Genomic DNA, 23,424 nt, shown 5'->3' with positions numbered 1-23,424 from the left:
ATCCTCAAATCTTCCCACACCCCTGAACACTCTAGACCTCCTTCCTCTGATCCTACAAAATACCCCTCATGGCTCTTGAGCCCCCCCCCCTCCATCTAAAGATGTTGTTGGTCTGTAGGCCCCCTCCCCTCCCTTTCTCAACCCTACGAAAATTGCCGCAAGGGTCCAATTGTACCACCCAGTACCCTCCTCACAGAAACCTGCCCCTGCATGCAGCTTCAGTAGGGGAGGCAGGATCGATGTCCATTTGCATCTGCCTTTGTGCTGCCACTTTGGAAAATGGCAGCACCTGACCCTGCATTAGTACATTGGGGTCAGCCTACCAAATAAGGAAATCATTGCCATATTCAGCAGACTAACCTTGCTAAGTGCATTCTGATGCACTACATGGGGTGAGTTGGTGATGTGGAGGCTGGAGCGTGTGGACATTGTTCTTCTCATGACTGAAGGCGCGCTTTAAGGGTTCCAGTGAGGAGCAGGAGGAGAGTGAGGGATATGGAAGAGATCTGCTTGGGCCGCTTGGGTATTTTTAGTGAGGTTACTACTACTTATCATTTCTATAGCGCTACTAGACTTACGCAGCGCTTTACACTTGAACATGACGAGACAGTCCCTGCTCGACAGAGCTTACAATCTAATTAGGACAAACAGGACAAATAAGAGATAAGGGAATAACTAAGGTGGGAATGATAAAATACGGATACGGAACAAATGAGTAAGGGTTAGGAGGTAAAAGCAGCATCAAAAAGGTGGGCTTTTAGCCTAGATTTGAAGACGGCCAGAGATAGAGCTTGACTTACCAGCTGAGGGAGTCTATTCCAGGTATAAGGTGCAGCAAGATAAAAGGAACAGGGTGGAGTTAGCGGTGAAGGAGAAGGGTGCAGATAAGAGAGATTTACCTAGTGAATGGAGTTCCTGGTGAGGAGTGTAGGGAGAGATGAGAGGTACTGAGGAGGTTCAGAGTAAAAGCACTTGTAAGTCAATAAGAGGAGTTTGAATTGTATGTGGAAACGGAGAGGGAGCCAGTGAAGTGACTTGAGGAGAGGGCTAATATGAGCATAGCGACACTGGTGGAATAGAAGTCATGCAGCAGAATTTTGAGCAGATTGAAGAGGAGAGAGATGGCTAAGTGGGAGACCTGTGAGAAGCAAGTTGCAACAGTCTAAGCGAGATATGATAAGAGTGTGGATAAGGGTTCTGGTAGTGTGCTCAGAAAGGAAAGGGCAAATTTTGGTGATATTATAGAGAAAGAAATGGCAGGTTTTAGCAGTCTGCTGAATATGTGCAGAGAAGGAGAGAGAGGAGTCAAAGATGACCCCAAGGTTACGAGCTGATGAGACAGGGAGGATGAGAGTGTTATCCACAGAAATAGAGAATGGGGGAAGAGGAGAGGCTGGTTTATGGGGAAAAGATAAGAAGCTCAGTCTTGGTCATGTTTAGTTACAGATGGCGGTGAGACATCCAGGCAGCAGTGTCATAAGTACATAAGTATTGCCACACTGGGACAGACCAAAAATCCATCAAGCCCAGTATCCTGTTTCCAACAGCGGCCAATCTAGGTGACAAATACCTGGCAAGATCCTGAAAAAGTTCAATACCTTTTATGCTGCTTATCCCAGAAATAGCAGTGGATTTTCCCCAAGTCAATTTAATAATTTGTTGTTACATTTGTACCCCGCGCTTTCCCACTCATGGCAGGCTCAATGCGGCTTACATGGGGCAATGGAGGGTTAAGTGACTTGCCCAGAGTCACAAGGAGCTGCCTGTGCCTGAAGTGGGAATTGAACTCCGTTCCTCAGTTCCCCAGGACCAAAGTCCACCACCCTAACCACTAGGCCACTCCTCCACTACGGACTTTTCCTTTAGGAAGCCATCCAGATCTTTTTTAAACCCTGCTAAGCTAACCACCTTTACCACATTGTGTGGCGACGAATTCCAGAGTTTAATTACATGTTGAGTGAAGAAAACTTTTCTCCGATTTGTATTAAATTTACTACTTTGTAGCTTCATCGCATGCCCCCTAGTTCTAGTATTTTTGGAAAGAGTAAATAAACGATTTACGTCTACCCGTTCCACTCATTATTTTATAGACCTCTATCATATCTCTCATCAGCTGTCTTTTCTCCAAGCTGAAGAGCCCTAGACGCTTCAGTCTTTCCTCATAGGGAAGTCATCCCATTCCCTTTATCATTTTCGTTGCCCTTCTCTGTACCTTTTCTAATTCCACTATATTTCTGTCTTCATGTGCAACTTTCTTTAATCACCTTATTTTCTATCTTCTTACTCTCTTACCTATCTATATGTTCCATCTTTGCTTATATGCTGTCTTTTAAAATGTTCTATTACATATTGTATTGACATTGTAAGTAGTATACTGTGCCATACTTTGTTGTTTGAATATTTTTTACTGCTGTAATTGTTGATTGCTTATGTTTGATTTATTCTTACTGTACACCGCCTTGAGTGAATTCTTTCAAAAAGGCGGTAAATAAATCCAAATAAATAAGTTTAAATGGCTGATCCTTTGCCTTGGAATCCAAGTGGCATAGATCATTTTATTCTTCTATATTACTTCTGGGGTTTTTTTTTTGTGCGTTTAGTTGAAATGTAGTTTTTCAGATTTACTCGGGATAGTGGAAAGTGAAGTGAGTTGCCCATTGTCACAAAGAGCAATAATGGGAGAAACAGAATTTGAACCCAGACTTCACTTTCTCACGTTGCTGCTCGTAGATGTATGTGTACACACACATATGCATCTAGGGTCTGAAACTAAGTGTCAGGATATGAACCATGGCTTTCCTGATTCTCAGCCCATTGCTCTAACCACTGGACTACTCTTTTACTAAGATCAGCAGCCAGAGTTCTCATTCAGATATTTGTTTAAGTTGGCAATTGATTTATCAGTATCTGGGTCAACAGCATATAAGTAAGTGGTTTCATAATCTTTACTAAGTTTAACTGAGTAGGAGTTAGGCCTGTAAAAGTTAAATAGGATAGGTGATTGTATAGATCTGACACACTCCACCAGAGAGCATGAGTTTGATGATGTAACTCCCAGAGATACTGTGGTTTTTGGATGAAAGATTTGAACCAGGTTAGCACTGGGCCTGCAAGCCATAGACCCTTATGTGTAAACAGTGATTGATGTGATAGCTGAGGGCAGTGGTTCCAAAATCTGTTCTGGGGGAGCCCCAGCCAGTCAGGTTTTCAGGATATCCACAATGCTGTTGAGATGTCTACAGATATCACCATGGCTTCTTACCCTTTACCTCTGTATATCTGTAGTCTACCAGCTGTACTTACTAGTATGTTCTCGGTGGAGATGTGATCAAGTAACTGATTTGGATTCTTCCCAGTGTGCATCAGTTTGCATTTGTCCACATTAAATTTCATCTGCCATTTGGATGCCTAATCTTCCAACTTCCTATGGTCTTCCTGCAATTTTTCACAGTCTGCATGTGATTTTACAACTTTGAATAGTTTTGTGTCATCTGTGCATTTAATCACCTCACCTGGTACCTGGTCAAAATAGCTCTGACAAAAAAGCTCCCGACATAATAGTCCCTGGCATAACGGCCTGCCCACAATATAACCCTTGACAAGTTAGCCGCATGACAAAAGGCCCGATCAGGCTGCCCAGAATATGGCACTGCATTTTTTTTCCTAATAATCTTACCTTCCCAAACAGGATAAGGTTCGTAAGACTGTGAAAATGATGACAGTATTGGGGTGCATGTTGATGGAAGAATAATTTCTTTAAATAGCAGAGCAGATCATGAATACCAGTTTGTAGCTATAGAATTTTGTTTATTTATATATGCTTTATGCAATTGAATGCTGGTAGGAGTCTTTATCAGTGAAGATTTCAGTTGTAGTTTATTATATTTTTGTGATGTTATGTTTTCTTAGGGGGCTATTTTGTCAAGGGTTGTTTTGTGGGAGGGGCCATTTTGCAAGGGCTATTTTGTTTGGGTGTGAAAAGTTTGTTAGAAGGCTGTTTTGTTAGGGCTTTTTTGTCGGGGCTATTTTGTCAGGGCTATTATGACTGGGTGCCACCTCACCTGTCCCCATTTTTAGATCATTTATAAATATATTAAATAGCATCAATGCCAGTACAGATCCTTGAGGCACTCCACAGTTCACCTTCTTCCATTGAGAGCCCTGGGCACCAATTCTATAATGGCATCTGTGTGCCAAAATGCTGTTATAGATTATTTATTTATTTTAGTACATTTATACCCCGCCTTTTGCCACAGTGTTGCAGCCCCAAAGCGGCTTACAAAGAACCAATTAAATAAATATATAACAGTTACATTTCATTTTAGATAGAGCGGGAGAACAAGAAAGGGAGATAGAAGAAGATGAGAAGGGAAAAGCCAGGGAGGCAAAGATTAACGGCGAAAGTCATGGCGGGCGATGAAGACGCAGATTAAACGCAGGGCTGGAGCCTGGGAAAGCAGCAGCAGCAGCAGGCGGTCAGGAGAGAAAAGTGGCATGGGCACACCTAAGTTTGGTTGTAGGTAATAAATGTTTGAAATTGGTGGACAAGCCTGCTCTGGAATTTGTAAAACTTCAAACATATATTTTTTGAAAGTCAACAACGGTGCAACCATTTCTTGCTTTGGAAAATTTATAACACTTAAAGTCTTTGACCTCTTGGTTTTCTAAATTTTCAGTTTTCCTTTGCAACCATTTATTTTCCTTTATGATACTTGTTTGAACCTGTTGCAATGTTTTTATATCCTTAGCACTTTTCTCAAATTTTTCTTCAACGTTTTTAATTTGTTTCTCCATTTTAGAAATGGTTTCCTTAGGGGTTTGAACATTCTGAGTTAATAACACCAGTTTTGAGGAGAAAGATGTTTCCAATGTCAAAAGGGCATCCCAAATTGTTTCCAATGTAATAGTTGAAGGTTTAGAAGATAAAGATGACTTACTCAGTATTAAGGAAATAGTCTCAGTACCCACAGAAGTAGCCTCCTCTTTCTCGGCAGATTTTTCTTCCAAAACGCCATCGCCATGCAGGTCACCACTTTTCCCCTTCGGGGCACTCTGTAATCGATTGCTGGAGTCTGGCCCTGCTGCAGGGATCACTACCCCCATCTCGGAGGGTGTGAGACCCTGTACCAAGACTTCCTGCTCGACTGCAGGCACTGGCGGCGGAGCTCTCAATTCTGGACTGAAAGAGATGTTTGCATCAAGTTGTGGAGACGTTCCTTTCTCCGTCTCATCCAACTGCGAAGCTTCACAGCCCAATTGCCGTCCTGACACAACGAAGCGGTCCATCGTCGCAACCAGAGGAGAGGCGGCTACCGCAGGACCTAGTCTTTGCCTACCTCTCTGTTTAGGCATCTCGCGGTATAAATTTGTTTGAAAGGGAAATAAAGTACTTATATTTGAATTCAGGAGCTGCTTCGATGTGCTCCCTTCAGGTCGCCATCCTGAAACAAACTTTTTAATGTATTTAAACTGTTGTTTAGATTTCATATTTTTGTACATTTTTTACATTCTGCAGAGTTTTGCAAAGCGCTGTAGATCCTTAACATCCTATCAGAGTCGGTGTGGAGAGCATAAGAAACCAGAAGGATAGGTGTTTCAATCTCTTCCACAGCTGGAAAGAACAGTAGTTGAGGTTAGAGAAGGATGTCCTCCAATGGCCTCATCATCATTCCTCTGTCTTCTGCTATATCATCTGGTCTCTGAGTAACAGACAGCACTATCCCCGCCTCCCACCACCGGCTCTGGCACAGACCGTATAAGTCTGCCCAGCGCTATCCCTGCCTCCCAACCTCCAGTCCCGCCTCCCACCACTGGCTCTGGCACAGACCGTATACGTCTGCCCCACACTATCCCCGCCTCCCAACCTCCAGCCCCGCCTCCCACTACCGACTCTGCTATCCAATCTCGGTTAAGCTCCTGAGGATCCTTTTGAAAGGGAAATAAAGTACTTATATTTGTATTCAGGAGCTGCTTCGATGTGCTCCCTTCAGGTCGCCATCCTTTTTCTGCCGTCATCTACTATGTTACTATATTAGATTTTTGTAGTCCATAATGAGTTTGGGAGACTTTGCTTGGTATTTCTGAAGTCTGTCTGTCCTCTTCTGATGGGTGACTGTCTTGTGTACTTATTAATGAAAGGCTTTCTTGCTCCCTGTTCACACTCTGGGCTCCACTATTCTAAGCATTTCCCCATTCTTGTATTGATGACTATGCCAAACAACTCTCCCCTCCCACAGCGGTGGTCATGAAGCTCCTGTGGGAGCCTCAACAATAGAAAACATCTCAACTACTAATTTCATTTAATCTCAGCAGAACCTGTGGGTGTTGTGTCCATCGACCAGCAGATGGAGACAGAGAAATAAAATAGTTCTGTAATATTCACCCCTTAAGGGCGCATCTTGCATTCTGTCATACTCCCCTTTTTTTTTTCTGCCTCTTTTCTTCATCTTCCCTTTCCTTCCTGTGCATTCTTTCTAATTCACCCTGCAAACTCAACCTGCCCCGGACCCCCTGGCTCATCTTCTTTCTCTCACATCCACAGGCTCATTCCCTTTCCATTTCTCTCGTCCACTTTTTCCCACCCCCCTCTCACCAGGCTTGTTTTCACTCATGTAGTATTGCAATTGTTCCTTTTTGTTCTCAGAATGGTATGGGATTTGCGTTACAGGACGTATGAGGAGAGACTTGCTGAACTAAACATGTATACTCTGGAGGAAAGGAGAAACAGGGGTGATATGATACAGACGTTCAAATATTTGAAAGGTATTAATCCGCAAATGAACCTTTTCCGGAGATGGGAAGGTGGTAGAACGAGAGGACATGAAATGAAATCGAAGGGGGGCAGACTGAAGAAAAATGTCAGGAAGTATTTTTTCACGAAGAGAGTAGTGGATGCTTGGAATGCCCTCCCGCGGGAGGTGGTGGAAATGAAAACGGTAACGGAATTCAAACATGCTTGGGATAAGCATAAAGGAATCCTGTGCCGAAGGAATGGATCCTCAGGAGCTTAGTCAAGATCGGGAGGCGGGGCTGGTGGTAGGGAGGCGGGGATAGTGCTGGGCAGACTTATATGGTTTGTGCCAGAGCCAGTGGTGGGAGGCGGGGCTGGTGGTGGGAGGCGGGGATAGTGCTGGGCAGACTTGTACAGTCTGTGCCAGAGCCGGTGGTTGGGAGGAGAGGCTGGTGGTTGGGAGGCGGGGATAGTGCTGGGCAGACTTGTACAGTCTGTGCCAGAGCCGGTGGTTGGGGTGGGAGGCGGGGATAGTGCTGGGCAGACTTATACGGTTTGTGCCAGAGCCAGTGGTGGGAGGCGGGGCTGGTGGTTGGGAGGCGGGGAAAGTGCTGGGCAGACTTGTACAGTCTGTGCCAGAGCCGGTGGTTGGGAGGCGGGGATAGTGCTGGGCAGACTTATACGGTCTGTGCCCTGAAGAGCACAGGTACAAATCAAAGTAGGGTATACACAAAAAGCAGCAAATATGAGTTATCTTGTTGGGCAGACTGGATGGACCGTGCAGGTCTTTTTCTGCCGTCATCTACTATGTTACTATAAGTTTTTCTTTCCTGCAGGCTTATAACTTCTCTTTACCCCAAATATCTCCCCACAGACACACTGTTCTATTCCCCTCTCTTTTTCTTTCACCTATCAGATTCCCCCTTTTTGTTCATCTATTCCCTCCACCCCTAAAATTGACATCCTCTCCCCTTATCTTGCATCCCCAGATTCACCCCTGTATCTTTAAGCCCTCTCCCCCGCCCCCCCCCCCCCCCCCAGCAGCTTCAACCCCCATGGAATACTAGACCCAGATTTTCCAGCAACCCCCATACCCACTTTGCTCCAGTGACCCCTACTCCCTTGGAAACTCTTCTTCAGCTTGCTTCAGCTGTTCCCCCACCCCCCTCCCTGCCTCAATCTGCTGGTCATTCCTCCCTTCCCGGATCACAGCTGCACATCGGGGAAATGTCCCCCTTCTCTTCCATCCTAGGCCTGACTATTCATTTGTACTATAGGGCTGTAGGGAAGCCCACACAATTCAGTCAGGCCTAGGATGGTAGAAGGGGAGGATGTGGCCTGATGCACAGCCGTTAACCGTCTCTGCTGGGGGGGGGGGGGGAGGAGAGCCACTGGTGCCTGCATAGTTGTACAGAATCCCCCAGAAATAAACTGTCTCTGTGCTCTGCTTTTTCCACACATGTGACAGAAAAGCATCTAGGCTCAAGTGCTTTGATTTTATCCCAGGTTGTGACCTACAGTTTGGGAACCACTGATTTATATCCTTTTATTTGTTATCAATAGAAATCAAACAAAATAAAACATGGAAAAGAAAATAAGATGATACCTTTTTTATTGGACATAACTTAATACATTTCTTGATTAGCTTTCGAAGGTTGCCCTTCTTCCTCAGATCGGAAATAAGCAAATGTGCTAGCTGACAGTGTATATAAGTGAAAACATTCAAGCATTACTATGACAGTAAAATAGATACCATTGGAGATTCTACATGGAATGTTGCTACTATTGGAGATTCTACATGGAATGTTGCTACTATTGGAGATTCTACATGGAATGTTGCCACTATTGGAGATTCTACATGGAATGTTGCCACTATTGGAGATTCTACATGGAATGTTGCTATTCCACTAGGCTGCGCAGGCTTCTGTTTCTGTGAGTCTGACGTCCTGCACGTACGTGCAGGACGTCAGACTCACAGAAGCAGAAGCCTGCGCGGCCACATTGGTAATCTACAAGGGCCGACTTCTACATGGAATGTTGCTAGTGGAATAGCAACATTCCATGTAGAATCTATAGAAATCAAACAAAATAAAACATGGAAAAGAAAATAAGATGATACCTTTTTTATTGGACATAACTTAATACGTTTCTTGATTAGCTTTCGAAGGTTGCCCTTCTTCCTCAGATGGGAAATAAGCAAATGTGCTAGCTGACAGTGTATATAAGTGAAAACATTCAAGCATTACTATGACAGTAAAATAGATACTATTGGAGATTCTACATGGAATGTTGCTACTATTGGAGATTCTACATGGAATGTTGCTGCTATTGGAGATTCTACATGGAATGTTGCTATTCCACTAGCAACATTCCATGTAGAAGCCTGCGCGGCCACATTGGTGATCTACAAGGGCCGACTTCTACATGGAATGTTGCGAGTGGAATAGCAACATTCCATGTAGAATCTATAGAAATCAAACAAAATAAAACATGGAAAAGAACATAAGATGATACCTTTTTTATTGGACATAACTTAATACATTTCTTGATTAGCTTTCGAAGGTTGCCCTTCTTCGTCAGATCGGAAATAAGCAAATGTGGTAGCAGATAGTATATATAAGAGAAACATCAAAGCATTACTTTGACAGTCTGACAGAGTGGGAGGGTGGGGGTATGCATGGGGACATCAAAGCATTTCATTGATATTCTAACAGGATGGGTGTTGGTAGGTGAGAGGAGGGTAATAAACAGAAAAATACAACTTTATGGTTTATAATGGGTTAGAAAACCCAGATCCTTGTTAAGTCCTGTCTTTTGGGTGTCTGGGTCTGTCTATTGAATATTTTAACGATAAAGTTCATTGGTGCCCTCCCCCTTGATTTCACCTGTTATTGCATATATGTCACACGCAGTGGTTTCTGATCTTTAAACAAAATATCATAGTAGACAAAGGAAACCTGATTAAAAAAATAACTCAGTGTTTAAATTAATACTTAATTTATTTAAGGAATGAAGTTATCCAACACTCAGATCATTCATGTGAAAGGGTGAGAGTCATGTGTTTGACATACTGCCTTTCTGCAATACAACTTAAGTAGTTTACATCCTATAGAATAAAAGGCACCTCCAACATTCTGAAGCTGACTGCATGGCTGAGGCATTCCTGCTCTCTGTATCCATCTCCTGAATTGACATCACGTACTTCCGGGTTTGTCACAAGCAGAAGTGACCAACCACACGAGGTTTCTCGGCTTCAGAATGTTGGAGGTGTATTCTATTAAATAGGATTGGTCAGTTCCTTGAAGCACAGCCAGAGCTCAGCGTCCTGCACAGTAACGCTCAGACACCAGAGAGAGAGGGGGGGGCTGACACCAGAGAGGGGGGGAGGTATCTCTCTCACACATACACTTTCTCTCTCACAATGTCTTTCTCTCACTCTCACACACTGTCTCTCACACACTCTGTCTCACACTGTATCACATTCACTCTCTCTGTGTCACACAGTCACTCACACACTCTCTCTTGGTCTCATACACTCAGTCTCACAGAGAGTCTGTCTCACACACACTCTCTCTCGCACACACTGTGTGTGAAACACACACACTCTCACACTGAGTCTCACATATGCACTTGCACACACTCTCATTCTCACACACACACACACTCTCTCTCTCACAGACACACTTGCACTCAGACTCTCTCTCACACACAGTCACTCTGACATACACACTCTGAGGCAAACCTTGCTAGCGCCCGTTTCATTTGTGTCAGAAACGGGGCTTTTTTTACTAGTATTATATAAAAAGTAACTGTCCCCCCTTAGTTAGGCAACTAATTGATAGCATTTAATTTAGCCAGACGTGATTGCAGCCGGCCCTGTTGAATTTAAACTACTACTATAAATCATTGAACCTTACAATGAGAGTGAGGTAGTCACCACAAAGTTTCTACAAGCATGCTGTGCCATGATCAAAGGAAATACCAGAAGTGATGAGAAAAAGAGTTGTTGAAATATATCAGTCTGGAAAGGGTTACAAAGCCATAGCTCTGGGACTCCTCCGATACCACAGTGAAAGCCATTATCTCCAAATTGAGAAGACTTGGAACATTGGTGAATCTTCCTAGGAGTGCCTGGCCTGCCAAAGTTTCGCCAAGAGCACACCAACAACTCATCTGCAAAATCACAAAACATCCCAGAACATCGTCCAAAGAACTGCAGGCCTCTCTAGCCTCTGCTAAGATCAGTGTTCATGACTCCACACTAAGACAAAACTAGTATTCGTGGGAGAGTAGCAAGGCAGAAACTGCTGCTATTCAAGGGTAGCATCATTGCTTGTTTCACATTTTGCAAAAACTCCCTAATCCTTTTAGGATAATAATTTATCAGAAGTGGAACTCTTCGGACAACACACAGTTCCCATTATATTCTGGTGCATAGCAAATACTGCTTTCCACAGTGAGAACCGTCAAACCTAGTGGTGATAATGTGGGGTTGCTTTGTTGCCTCAGGACTTGCCATTATTAAAGGAACCATGAATTCCTCACTGTTTCCAAAAAAAAAAAGGAGCATGTCCGGTCATCTGTCTGTGAGCTGAAGTTCAAGTGTGATTATGTTATGCGGCAAGAATAATGATCGAAAACACAAAAATCAAGCCTGCATCTGAATGACTGTGGAGAAACAAAATTGAAGTTTTGGGTTGGCCTAGTCAAAGTCCTGACTTGAACCCAATAGAGATGCTGTGGCAAGACCTGAAATGAGCAGTTCGATGTGACATATGTGTGTCTGAATTAAAGCAGTTATGCAGAAGTCTTCCCCCCCTCCCCCTTCATTTCTTTTTCTGCTGATTCTCTTAATCCTGTTTCAGGCTTTTATTACATGCATATTCTAAACTGCATAGTGGCATTTTCAGTGCAGTTGGTGGTTTATGAAATCCATGTAAATAAAAGAAGAGAGTGGGCTATTTTTCAACATTGATGTGTCTAATATAAAATAAGGATGTGTTTGGTTGCACCACTTTTTAACAGCAATACGTTTAGAGGCAGTTTTTAACATGGGAAATATGGATATTGGATAAGTAAATGACATAATGTAAAAACTGTGTTGTGTGTTTACTCAGGTTGCCCTTGACTAATATTAATGTTTTATTTAAAAATCAGAACACATTCAGCCTGACATATGCCGTAATATAATAGGGAAAATCCGGAGATGGGAAGATGGTAGAACAAGAGGACATGAAATGAGATGGAAGGGGGGCAGACTCAAGAAAAATGTCAGGAAGTATTTTTTCACGGAGATTGGAATGCCATCCCGCGGGAGGTGGTGGAAATGAAAACGGTAACGGAATTCAAACATGCATGGGATAAGCATAAAGGAATCCTGTGCCGAAGGAATGGATCCTCAGGAGCTTAGTCAAGATCGGGAGGCGGGGCTGGTGGTAGGGAGGCGGGGATAGTGCTGGGAAGACTTATACGGTCTGTGCCAGAGCCAGTGGTTGGGAGGCGGGGCTGGTGGTTGGGAGGCGGGGATAGTGCTGGGCAGACTTATACGGTCTGTGCCCTGAAGAGCACAGGTACAAATCAAGGTAAGGTATACACACAAAGTAGCACATATGAGTTATCTTGTTGGGCAGACTGGATGGACCGTGCAGGTCTTTTTCTGCTGTCATCTACTATGTTACTTATGAGCCGTTAGCATGGAAAAGGCCAAATACTGAGCGAAGCATTCAAGCTGGCAGGATTGAGGGACGTTGTGGGTTTCTGGTGTTTTTTCAGTAAATACTTGTTTTGGTCTGATGCTTTTGAGGTGTTAGTATTTAAGACTCAATTATTAATTGTATCATTGCACACCTATTGGTTAGCAGCTCTGTGTGACACACATCTCCTGGAATGTGAGATAGTAACATTGTGTGTGAGGAAAGCCAGAAAAGGAAAGGAATCTGCTTTTGTACAGCATCTTTTATGCAAACTGTATTCTGTCCTTAGCATATTGTAAGATAGGAACGAGATATGTTCCTATATATTATCGGAGGAAGAAATGGAAACATGACATTGAAAAACGCGTTTCTTACCAGTAATGTCATTTTCAGATCTGCCTTTTACCTTCAGAGAAGTCCTGTGCTTCATGTATCTCTTACACATTTTCTGCTTGACTAAAGCTTTTTTTGTTTTATATAGTAAATCACGTTTGCTATGATTTGTATTATATCTTAAGCCTTGTCCCAATCGCACTGCATCTGGACAGCTATGTAACTGTTGTGTGAGATTTTCTTAATAAAACTTAAATAGTATGTCTGCACACTCACTGTCCCAAATCCTTCCCCATATCCACCGCACAAACATGTCTCACATCCCACATCCCCACATAAACCCCAAACCATCCATCAGAACAAATGTAGCTAATACTAAAATTCAGTGCAGCTGTCCAAGAGCACATACTGAGCTGAAATTGCACCCAGGCGTCCTGTCCCACCCACCACACTGCAGTCAAGAATAGGAAACAATAGATGGGGAGCAATTTTGGAACCCTGCCTCTCTTGCATCCTGCGTGACCGCAATGCTTGTATAGCCCTCAGTACAACCCTAAGCAAAGTAAATCAAAATTTATCAGTTATACAATACCCCTCTTCCCCTCACATAGGACTGCATCACATTCTCCCACGATGTCACTCGCTTAATTGCCTGAAAAAATTTTTTAAAATTACGTTTGTAGGGGGGGAAGGAGGGCAAGGGGACACTACAAATTGGTTGATGATTTCATGTTGTGTTGTTTCAATTTCACAGTTGTATTTCCTGAATATTTTTTTTTCATCAATAAAAATGATTTAAACATAATTACGTTTGTACCCCGCGCTTTCCCACTCATGGCAGGCTAATTTACCGTTCAGGGTTTATGCTGATATTCAATTTTTGTTTAATATAGACAGTTCTGTAGAAGATTGTTTTTGGATGTTGTACCTTTGCGAGAGAATCATCTTAAATTGAATGTAGTGAGTGTGGTGAGTAAGACTGATTGTGCCTCCCCTCACCACACACATACCCTAGTAGAAAAGCAGAAGGGGACTTTGGTGGGAAGGAAAACCCAAACTGGAATTACTCAAAAGGGGAGGGGATGCCAAAGCCCTGAGCTATTGTACATATTGCTGCATGTGTCCTGTCATCATATTCCTTCTAAGGTCTTTGTAGAGTTTAGTCCTAGAGGAAATCTGCACAACAAGTTTGGAAATTCTGCAAAATGTGGGAGGTAGTGGGACAATTATGTAGACAGTGTTCAAGAATGAAGCAATTTGCGGGATGGTGAGACAGTAGTGACGAGTTAGTGTTTGAGGTGGGACAGTTTGCTGGGTATTGGGGGGAGTAGTTCTTGTGGATGGAAACATTTTACAAGCTGGTGGGGCAGTTGTGACGGTAGAGTTTGGTGATGAGGCATTTAGAGGGGTATTTTGCATATTAGTGGGGTAGTTCTTGGGGATGAAGCAGATTGTGAGAGGATAGGATAGTTATTGGAGGTGTTTTTGAGGGTTTTGGGAGTTGAAAGGAGAGAACAGAGAGAGGTAGTTGAAAGAATGAATTCTCTATGTTTTCACTGGAAGTTTCTGTGCTTCATAAACTTGAACTCCTTCTCCCATAGGTGCTATTTTAGGGGGGGGGGGATCTTTTATTTTTGATTTGGCCCATTTTTCAGTCTATCTTTTTACCAGTTTTTCCCACATGCCAAGTTTCGTCTCAATGTGTTATATTTTTGGAAACTTACTTTGCCTCCAGGTGGACAGACGTTTTCTACCCCTTTTAGATAATTCTTACAATTTTCATTGGATTGGAAAGAATAAAGCACCTAGTAATAATATAATCATAAACAGCCTCATTACCAGTGTCCTACACTCAACCTCTTCCCCACCTCCTCATATTGCAGTGGAGGCAATGCATGAAGTATTCATTGTGGATATCCTGAAAACCTGACTGGCTTGGGTGCCTGCAGGACCAGGTTTGGGAACCACTCCCCTATACAAAGGTTTTCCATAATAAGGTGTTTCTGCATACTGATGGTACTAAGGTGGTGCATAATTTCACTTTAACCAGTAATAACGTGGAAGAGTGGCCTAATGGTTAGAGCAGTGGACTAAGAATCAGGAAAGCCCAGATCAAATCCCTCTGCTCTTCCTTATGACTTTCTACAAGTCATTTAATCCTCCATTGTTTCAAGTATAGCCTTAGATTGTACCTGAATGTAGAGAAAGCATGAGCAAAATCCTTGTCCCTTTTCAATATTTTTCATGAGTTTACATGTCTTCAAAGGTGATTAAGCTTTCTGCAGTTTGGATGCAAAAGGGCCTCTCTTAAGGAGCTGCATCTCCTTTAATAACTTTACACAGAATTAAGGTGGTGCGTGGCATCAGTGACTTAGCATGCCATGCATATGTTCTGTTGAGTGTTCTAGAAGTTTCTTAGGCTTCACTGCATGCGTTCATCTTATTTGTCAGAACTTGTATCCTGCTGTCCTTGGAGAACATCTGTTACAGGTAAGCCTCTTTGCTTTTTTTGAACTATTCTTATTAACCACTTCCCCAGCTGGAAACCAGTTGTCCATGGTGCAACATGTGAGTTCTGAGGCCTTGAGACAAAATTTTATGGCACCTCTTCTAGCCATTCTCTTGGGAAATGCAGCTGCTGAACACATTCTTTCCAAGTGTTAACTTGATCCTTTTTATAACTGTTGCTGCTGTGCAAGTCCATTGTAAGAATCTGTAAAATGCACTGAAAGATATCTTCTTTTTCTATAAAAGGTGTCTGTCTGACTTTTATTGCTCTGGTATCAAGGAGACTGAAAACAATTAGAAATTAATTCCACTCAACCCTTTTTTTTTTTTTTTTTTACTGTCGCAGCCGCTGAGATTCAGACACAGTCCTCTGCCTGCTCCTCTGTTGAAGACTTTTGGTTTCGCGACTTGACGCTGTTCATTATAGTGGCAGCTTTTACTTGCCATGCACACATTTTTCAGTCACTATACATATCTGTCAACTCCAGATTTTAGCTTAAAATTTGTAAAGCAAGAACAGTTTTACTTTTTGCACTGAGTGTGCTGTTGTGGAGAACACTGTAACAAGCTGACTTTTTTTGTAACACACATCTGTTCATGATGGGAAATGTGTTCAGGATGTGACTGGGATGGTTTCCTTGTCACAGATGAAGTGAATTCGATATAAACCACAGATGTGCCTGCTGATCATGGAAAAAAGAGAGGAGAGCAGCATAGTGTGTGTGTGTGGGGGGGGGGGGGGGGTAGCAGAAAACAAATTGCCCTTCAAAACATCTGAAATCTTGCTTCAAAGTTATGGTTAAGGTGCTTACATAGAAACTTATTAAACTGTTGCTGTTTCATTGTTTAAACCAGACCATTCTCACCTGGTTGTTCTAGAACAGAGATGCAGAAGCTGAGTTCTTGAGGGTTAGAAATAGGTCAGGTTTTCAGGATACCTGTTATGAGTATACATAAGAGATTGTGTACAATAGGGATAGCATGCATACAGGTCTAATTCCTGCATATTCTGAAAATCTGCTCTAGTTGTAACCCTCCTATAACAGGTACAGACATATGTAGGTTAAGTCTCGTATCACCTCCACCCACTTCCTTGAGCCCTTGTTAGTGTACTCAAATTCAAGGGCTTCTACCTTTTACTTTCTTATTTATTCATCAGCTGCTTGCTTTAAAGCTGCCTAGAGAAGTCTATATTCTATTAATTTTCTTTTTCTTGTAAGGGGCCCGAGTCATGCTTTCCCATTGTGAAAAAATGGGAGACAAACCTTAATAAAATCAGGCCCTGACATTCCTCTCTGTTACACCATGTCTCTTTTTCTGCTGGTTTGTTACTGTGCTAGCATCCCTGGACTGATTTGCTTAATTTCAGACCTGGTTTCAGCAATTGCTGTTGTAAATTGTGCCGTTTGTGTATACCCTTTGATACCTGGTAGTGGCAGAGTTGGGAGCTCAGTCATATGGCAACACATAGATCACATACGCTACATTCATATGCAGCTGCTCTCTAACATGGAATTTATTTATTTATTGCATTTGTATCCCACATTATCCCACCTCTTTGCAGGCTCAATGTGGCTTACAATAAATCATGGATAGTGGAAATGAGAGGAGAATTGACATATGGTGTTACAGAAGTAGTTTGGGTAGCATGGTAATGGAAAACAAGATAATATGACATAAGGTATTCTTACATTGCTAGATATGTGTGGGGATTTCACAAGTTTTGGTTTTTATGGTATATCTTGTCGAAGAGATGTGTCTTCAGTTGTTTGCGGAAATTGGTCAGTTCATAGGTCGCTTTTAGGTTCCGTGGCAATGCGTTCCAGAGTTGCGTGCTCACATAAAAAAAGGTTGAATGGATGTACCAAGCTGGAGTGGATCACCCACAAAGCAGAAAATGAGTTTACAAATGAGATTGATTTGATTTATTCATAACTCGATATACCGCTTTAACTGACGGAACAGAGTGGTTTACAGGCAAAAATTAAAAGCAAAGAAAATAACTATAATAATTCAATAGGAAAGTAAAACATACGAGATCAACACAATTAAAATAAAATTCAATAAATTGTCAAACACACACTCTCTTCCAGACCCCAGTGTCCAAGAGATCTGCCTTACCCATTAGGATATGCCTGTTCAAACAACCATGACTTCAGAATTGCGTTAAATTTTCTTTAAATTGGGTTCACTGCAGACCACTAATGGCATGAGGTTCCACAAATATGGTGCTGCAAAGGAAAAAGCACTATGACGCGTCCTTTCTAATTGAGCTAATTATGGCCCTGGCAAAACCATACGATGGTCATTAATAGAACATAACACCTCAGGTGAGGAATATGGTCCACAAAGAAAGATATGGAGGTGTACCTTGACAGAAAGATTTAAAAGCCAGAAACAAAATTTTTAAATGAACACAGTAAAAGACCTGGCAAGATGATCTTTGAAAGCAGATGTGATCAAATTTCTGTAAGTGACAAAGGAGACGGGTGGCTGTAGTTTGTAATGTCTGTAACCTTTTGAGTAATGAGGTGGAAATACCTAAGTAAAGGATATTACAGTATCCAAGCATGTCATGAAGAGAGAGAATTAGAGTGAAAATGATTGTGATCAAAAAACGGGCGAACTGACCTCAATTGGTGCAAGAGAAAGAATTGAAATTTACATAGTGCAGCAACTTGTGGTTCAAAAGAAAGAGCAGAATTAAGAACCACCCTTAAATAATGAAAACTAACTACCAGTGAAATTGGTGTATCAAATAGCAGGAGTGGGACAGTAGGTGTTGACAGGTGACCAGACAACCAACAGTCTTTTCAGGATTTTTCACAAGACAATGGTCAGTGAGCAACTGGGCAATTGTAGGTAGACAACATTGAAGAGATTGTAGATCAAGATTGGTGGGACTAACCTTATCAAGCAGTAGAATGTCATCAGCATTTGTATGAAAAGAGAGACAGAATTCTTGAATGAGAGTTGCTAGAGGACTTAGATAAATATTAAACAAAAGAGGAGAAAGAATAGATCATATATACTCATCCTGACAGAGACAATAATACCTCTTCTGTGAGGACAGTAGTTGAGAGAGCAGTGTATAAGCCCACAGGAAGAATTCTGATTTATCAGTATGTTTCTGTCAGGAAATCCTCCAGGCAAAGAGCCTGTGTGCTAGATTAGACTTTCTCATTCCCTCAGAGCTTTTCAAGGGAAGCAAAATCTGGCATACTTGGTCTTTGTGGCTGGCATTGTGCAGATCATTTTAGGTTTAGACAGAGCAAAACAAGAATTTTCATCACAGTGTTTTTCAGATAGCTACTATGAATATTAATCACCTATAAATTCCTATGTATATGGTCTAAAATATCATGAGTATAAGAACATAACAAAAGAACAGCCATACTGGGTCAGACCAATGGTCCATCTAGCCCAGTATCCTATTTCTATCCTCTGCCAAGCCAGGCTACATGTACCTGGCAGAAACCCAAATAGTGGCAACATTCCATGCTACCAATCCCAGGGCAAGCAATAGCATCCCCATGTCTGTTTCAATAGCTGACTATGGTCTTTTTCTCCAGGAACTTGTCCAAACATTTTTTTAAACCCAAATACACTAACAGCTGTTACTACATCCTCCGACAAGAGCTTAATTATTCTTTGGGTGAAAAATATTTCCTCCTATTTGTTTTTAAAGTATTTCCATGTAATTTCCTTGAGTGTCCCCTAGTTTGAGAATTTGAACATAAAAACATGCATGTGAATATGCATGAGATCAGTTTGCTTACAGTGGAGGCTACGCATGCAAATAGATTTCATGCATTTTCATTGGGGGAAATCCTGAAAACCCGGTTGGGTTGTGGCCCTCAAGGACCAACATTGAGTATCCCTGCACTAGGGTAGACTGATCTAGTCCTGAATTTTTTTCCATTGTGTGCTTGAAGTCTTTGTCCAGATTTACTGAAGGCTCATCTTGTCCCTCTTGACGCGGAACTGTATGCTCGCCATGCCAGTAACTAGCTGTGCTGATTTTTGAGTGAACTTGATTTTCTCTTTCAGATTTGTCACGGAACCGGCTAACAGAGATTCCTATGGAGGTCTGTCACTACATTTCTCTGGAGATTCTCAACTTGTACCAAAACTGTATGCGCTGCATTCCAGAAGCAGTTTTGAACCTACAAGCCTTAACATTTCTAAATATCAGGTAAATGTGTCTAGACTTCACCTTTGTGTTACGGTTTAATATCAGAGTGCTGTAGACTAATCTGGAAACATAATAAGATTCCTTGTTAGCTTAGCTTGGTGTTTGTACAGCAATTTCTTAAATAACCCTCTTTTGAAAATTTGTGCAAGTAATATGACCAGGGGTGGCAAATCCTAAGTGCCAGGTTGCTCAGATACTTAAAACTTAGTGTTTAGCCCAGTCCATAAGGCAGCTGTTGCAGCAGGCCCAGGTTGAAAGTGAGCTGTCACAACAACCATGCCTAAATGAGACTGGTCATAGCTAAGTCAATTCTCTAGCCTGGTAGGGCGGATCCTTAATTGGTAAGACAATTCCACAGGTGCTGTGGCAGCCATGGCAAAGGTTTTGTCAGGGTCTGTTATGTGTTTGAAACCTGGTGCTGGGAGCAATCCCTTTCTCCTTGGCGGGCTCAGGTTCATGATATATTTTTACTGCAGCATGGTCTGGAACAGGGGCTGGCCTTCAGCCCCCTGAGGGTCCAGGTGGCTGCGTTGTCTGGCTTTCTAGGGAAGATGAGAGGCATCTGCATCCCCCTCTTCATCTTTCCTTTCCTTCTTAAGATCTCAGTCTGGTCCTCTGGACACTGTCTGATATTCCATTCGAGCCTCTGTGCTTGGCTTCCATCAAGGATCTTACCCTCAAGACGGTGTTTTTGGTGGCTATCACCTCTGCTAGAAGGGTCTCAGAATTGCAGGCTCTGTTGTGTCGAGATCCCTCTCTCTCTTTCTCGGAGGATTCCATGTCATTGCACACTGTTCCATCCTTTCTTCTGAAGGAGGTGTCTCCGTTCCATGTGAATCAGGAGGTTTGTTTGCCCTCCTTTGTGGCACAGGGATTGTCGCCAGAGAATCGGAAACTTCCAAGCTGGACATCTGTAGTATGTTGCTGAGGTACCTCAAGGAGACAAATGAGTTTCATCTCTTGGACCACCTCTTTGTATATTTCCGTGCCCTCAGAAGAGCCAGGCAGCCTCGAAGGCTTCCATTGCAAGGTGGATTAAGGTGGCTATTGAAGCCGCTTACGTCAGCAGAAATTGTCCAGTGCCTCGGGGGCTCAAGGCCCATTCTACTAGGGTCCAGGCTGCTTCCTGGGCGAGGCCTGGGCAGTGTGCCCCCAAGGAGAGCTGCAGGGTGGCAACTTGGTTGTCGCTGCATTCCTTTGCTAAGCACTACAGATTGGATATGTCTGCCAGAGCCCATTCAGACTTTGGCAGAGCTGTCATTCGGGGAACCTTTTCTTTCCCCACCAAATAGATCTGCTTCAGTACATCCCATCCGTTGAGAACAGTGGAGAAATTGTCTTACTTGATAATTTTCTTTTCTTTAGTCAGCGATAGTGTTCTGAAAATCCTGCCCTTAGAAGACCTTGGCCCAGGGTTCTGGGTATGCTTTGTGTTCCCTTTCAGTTCTTTGGGGGGAAGAAATCCAATTATAATTCTGATTGGCAGCCATACGGAGTTCCTGTGATATAGCTATTCTCTGGCATATGCAGGATAGCGAGTGCCACACTCTGCTGTTTTTTGCTCACTTTCTTATCATTGCAGTTGCAGTGGTTGATAGGGTTGGGTGTGTTACAAAAAGAGACTTTTTGCTGCTTGGGCAGATGCATACTGGCTTGTTCCAGGGAGCACCACAGCTTAAACAGTGGTGTCACTGGTAGAATTCAATTGTCTCTACTTCCATCTGCTGGTATGAGGGGATAGAAATCCATTCGTTCAGAAAAGTGTCACTGACTAAAGAAAATCAGGTAAGACATCATTTCTCCTTGCGTATCCTGTCTGGGAATTGGTTGATGTGGCTAACATTTGTTCCCCCTGAACTTCATGATATCTGAACCTTTAACATACGGGCATGGTGAGGGGGGCAACTTTGATAGATTTATGTGCTCTGCTAGCAATTATTCAAAATGAAAACCTTGAAAGGAGTGCAGTGTATATTACATAAAAGAATTAAACAAAGTTTAGTACTGTTATATCACATATGACTTCGGATTGGTTTTCCTTTAACTAGGTCTCACAAAGAGGAGACCTGGTTTATCTACTTGCTACTTTTTCAATATATTTTTTCCATTTTTAAAATCCTGTTCCTTATGACTTGATAAGATTTTGTTCTGAAGTGCCTGGCCTGATAGTTAAGCTTTTATTTTTGTTGTTATTTCTTGACAAACTACAGAAAGTAAACTAATGCAATTTTAAAGCTCAGTGTGACACTCCAGTGTAAAACATACACTTATTAATTGGCCAACGTCTGTATTCAGTTTTGTTATAGTCAGACTGGTATCCCCTTAACGGGTACAGTCGAGCCTCATCGGGTCAGAGTCTCTGCAGCTACCTTAACACTCTTGAAACCTGCTTTGCCAGAGAACATCTGTAAAGCAACTTCTTGGTCCTTACTCCAAAACGTCACTTCACAGTAATGCCTGGACCAGTTTTGACTGGAGACTGTGCATTCTGTTAAGCAGTACCAAGCAGTCTTAACTTTTTGATCATCATGTGAAGGTGTTGCTTCTTGATACTGAAACATTTATATAAGAAACTGGTACAACCCTGAGCTCGACAGCCACCTCGTGTGCTTGATTATCCTGCTTATTGATGGGTTGATTAGGTACACAGTCCCACCCGCTCCCCTAAAACACGATCATAAGTTTTAGACTAGTTGAGGGGATCACTGTGCTTGGGAAGGGCCATTCATTCTTAGAACTTTCCACTAGTGTTGTCAAATGATGGCATGTCACAGGGGTCATGAATTCATGTCTCATTTGAGCCTATGATTCCCAGTGCAGTGGGCAAGTCACTTAATCCTCCATTGCCCCAGGTACAAAATAAGTACCTGTATTAATTAGTATGTAAACTGCTTTGATTGTAACCACAAGAAAGGTGGTTTATCAAATCCCATCCTCTTTCCTTGTGTACCTGATTAATCCTGCTGTCCACACAGAACACCTGTTACAGGTAACAGATAAACATCTTGAGCCTGTTCATTGCAATTGTATCGAGCCGGTATGCCGGCCGTAATTATTGCGACATTCTGCAGTCCCCGGAAGCAGGTCTGTAGAGATATCAGCGTTGGGCAGTAGAAACAGTTTTGGGTCGGCGCTGAAACTGCAAATGCAGGGATAAGTAGTCACTATTTACTTGTTTCCCTTTGGTTGGTGGGTTGAAAAGTTTGACACCACTTTATACTCAGTAAAGGTCAGATTTATATTTCATTCTTTAGTGTTTACTATAAAAGTTATTGAAAACATTTTAAGAATTGAAGGATTAAACAAATAAATAAAATTTGCAGTATGTATAGAAGTTTTGGTTCCAGTCAGGCAAATAATCAATGTCATTCTGGAGGCTTAAAGGTCTGAAGAGACCTAATAGCCTGATACCTGATTAATTTCTGATGCCTCCGGTTCCTTTTTTCCTCTTTTTCCCTTTGATGCTTTCCACATCACCGTTTCTTTTGTTCCTGTTTTTGATATTTTATGATTTATTGAGGAACATTAGCTTTGCAATTGTTCCCTCTTCTTTGATTGATAAACATCTTGACTATGTCATTGCTTTTGAATGGATTCCTCAGTTTTACTCTTTGCTGATTTTGTCTTTACCCCATGCAGTCGGAACCAGCTTTCCACATTGCCTGTTCACATGTGCAGTTTGCCGTTGAAGATTTTGATTGCTAGTAACAATAAGTTGATCTCCTTACCGGAGGAAATTGGACAACTTCGGCAGCTAACAGAGCTGGTAAGTACGTAATGCAGGATTTGATTCAGTTACTTTGGCATTTTATAGTAGTGTAAATGAGGGTGATTAACAACAGTTTACAAACAGGTACTAAGGAGTTCTTTCCCCAGAGATCTTTAGTGAGCACATGAGGGAGTGGATAAAAAATAATAGTGTCAAAGAGAGAATCCGCATATTTTATTTTTACGTGACTTATATT

The 23,424-nt window shown here is 42.3% G+C and overlaps 1 protein-coding gene across 6 annotated transcripts in view; it reads left to right on the top strand.

The window, feature by feature from the left end:
- LRCH3 (leucine rich repeats and calponin homology domain containing 3) overlaps positions 1–23,424 on the top strand; it is a 148,829-nt gene that overhangs the window by 6,481 nt on the left and 118,924 nt on the right. For all 6 annotated transcript variants that reach the window (XM_030215867.1, XM_030215869.1, XM_030215868.1 and 3 more), the window contains exons 2-3: positions 19,315–19,459; positions 23,099–23,225. In XM_030215867.1, the coding sequence (XP_030071727.1) occupies positions 19,315–19,459; positions 23,099–23,225 (272 nt within the window). The remainder of the gene's footprint in view (positions 1–19,314; positions 19,460–23,098; positions 23,226–23,424) is intronic.

This window comes from Microcaecilia unicolor, chromosome 10, assembly GCF_901765095.1.
Source record: "Microcaecilia unicolor chromosome 10, aMicUni1.1, whole genome shotgun sequence".
In the NCBI taxonomy this organism is placed as follows: domain Eukaryota; kingdom Metazoa; phylum Chordata; class Amphibia; order Gymnophiona; family Siphonopidae; genus Microcaecilia; species Microcaecilia unicolor.
This window is presented reverse-complemented; position numbering and strand designations above follow the sequence as displayed.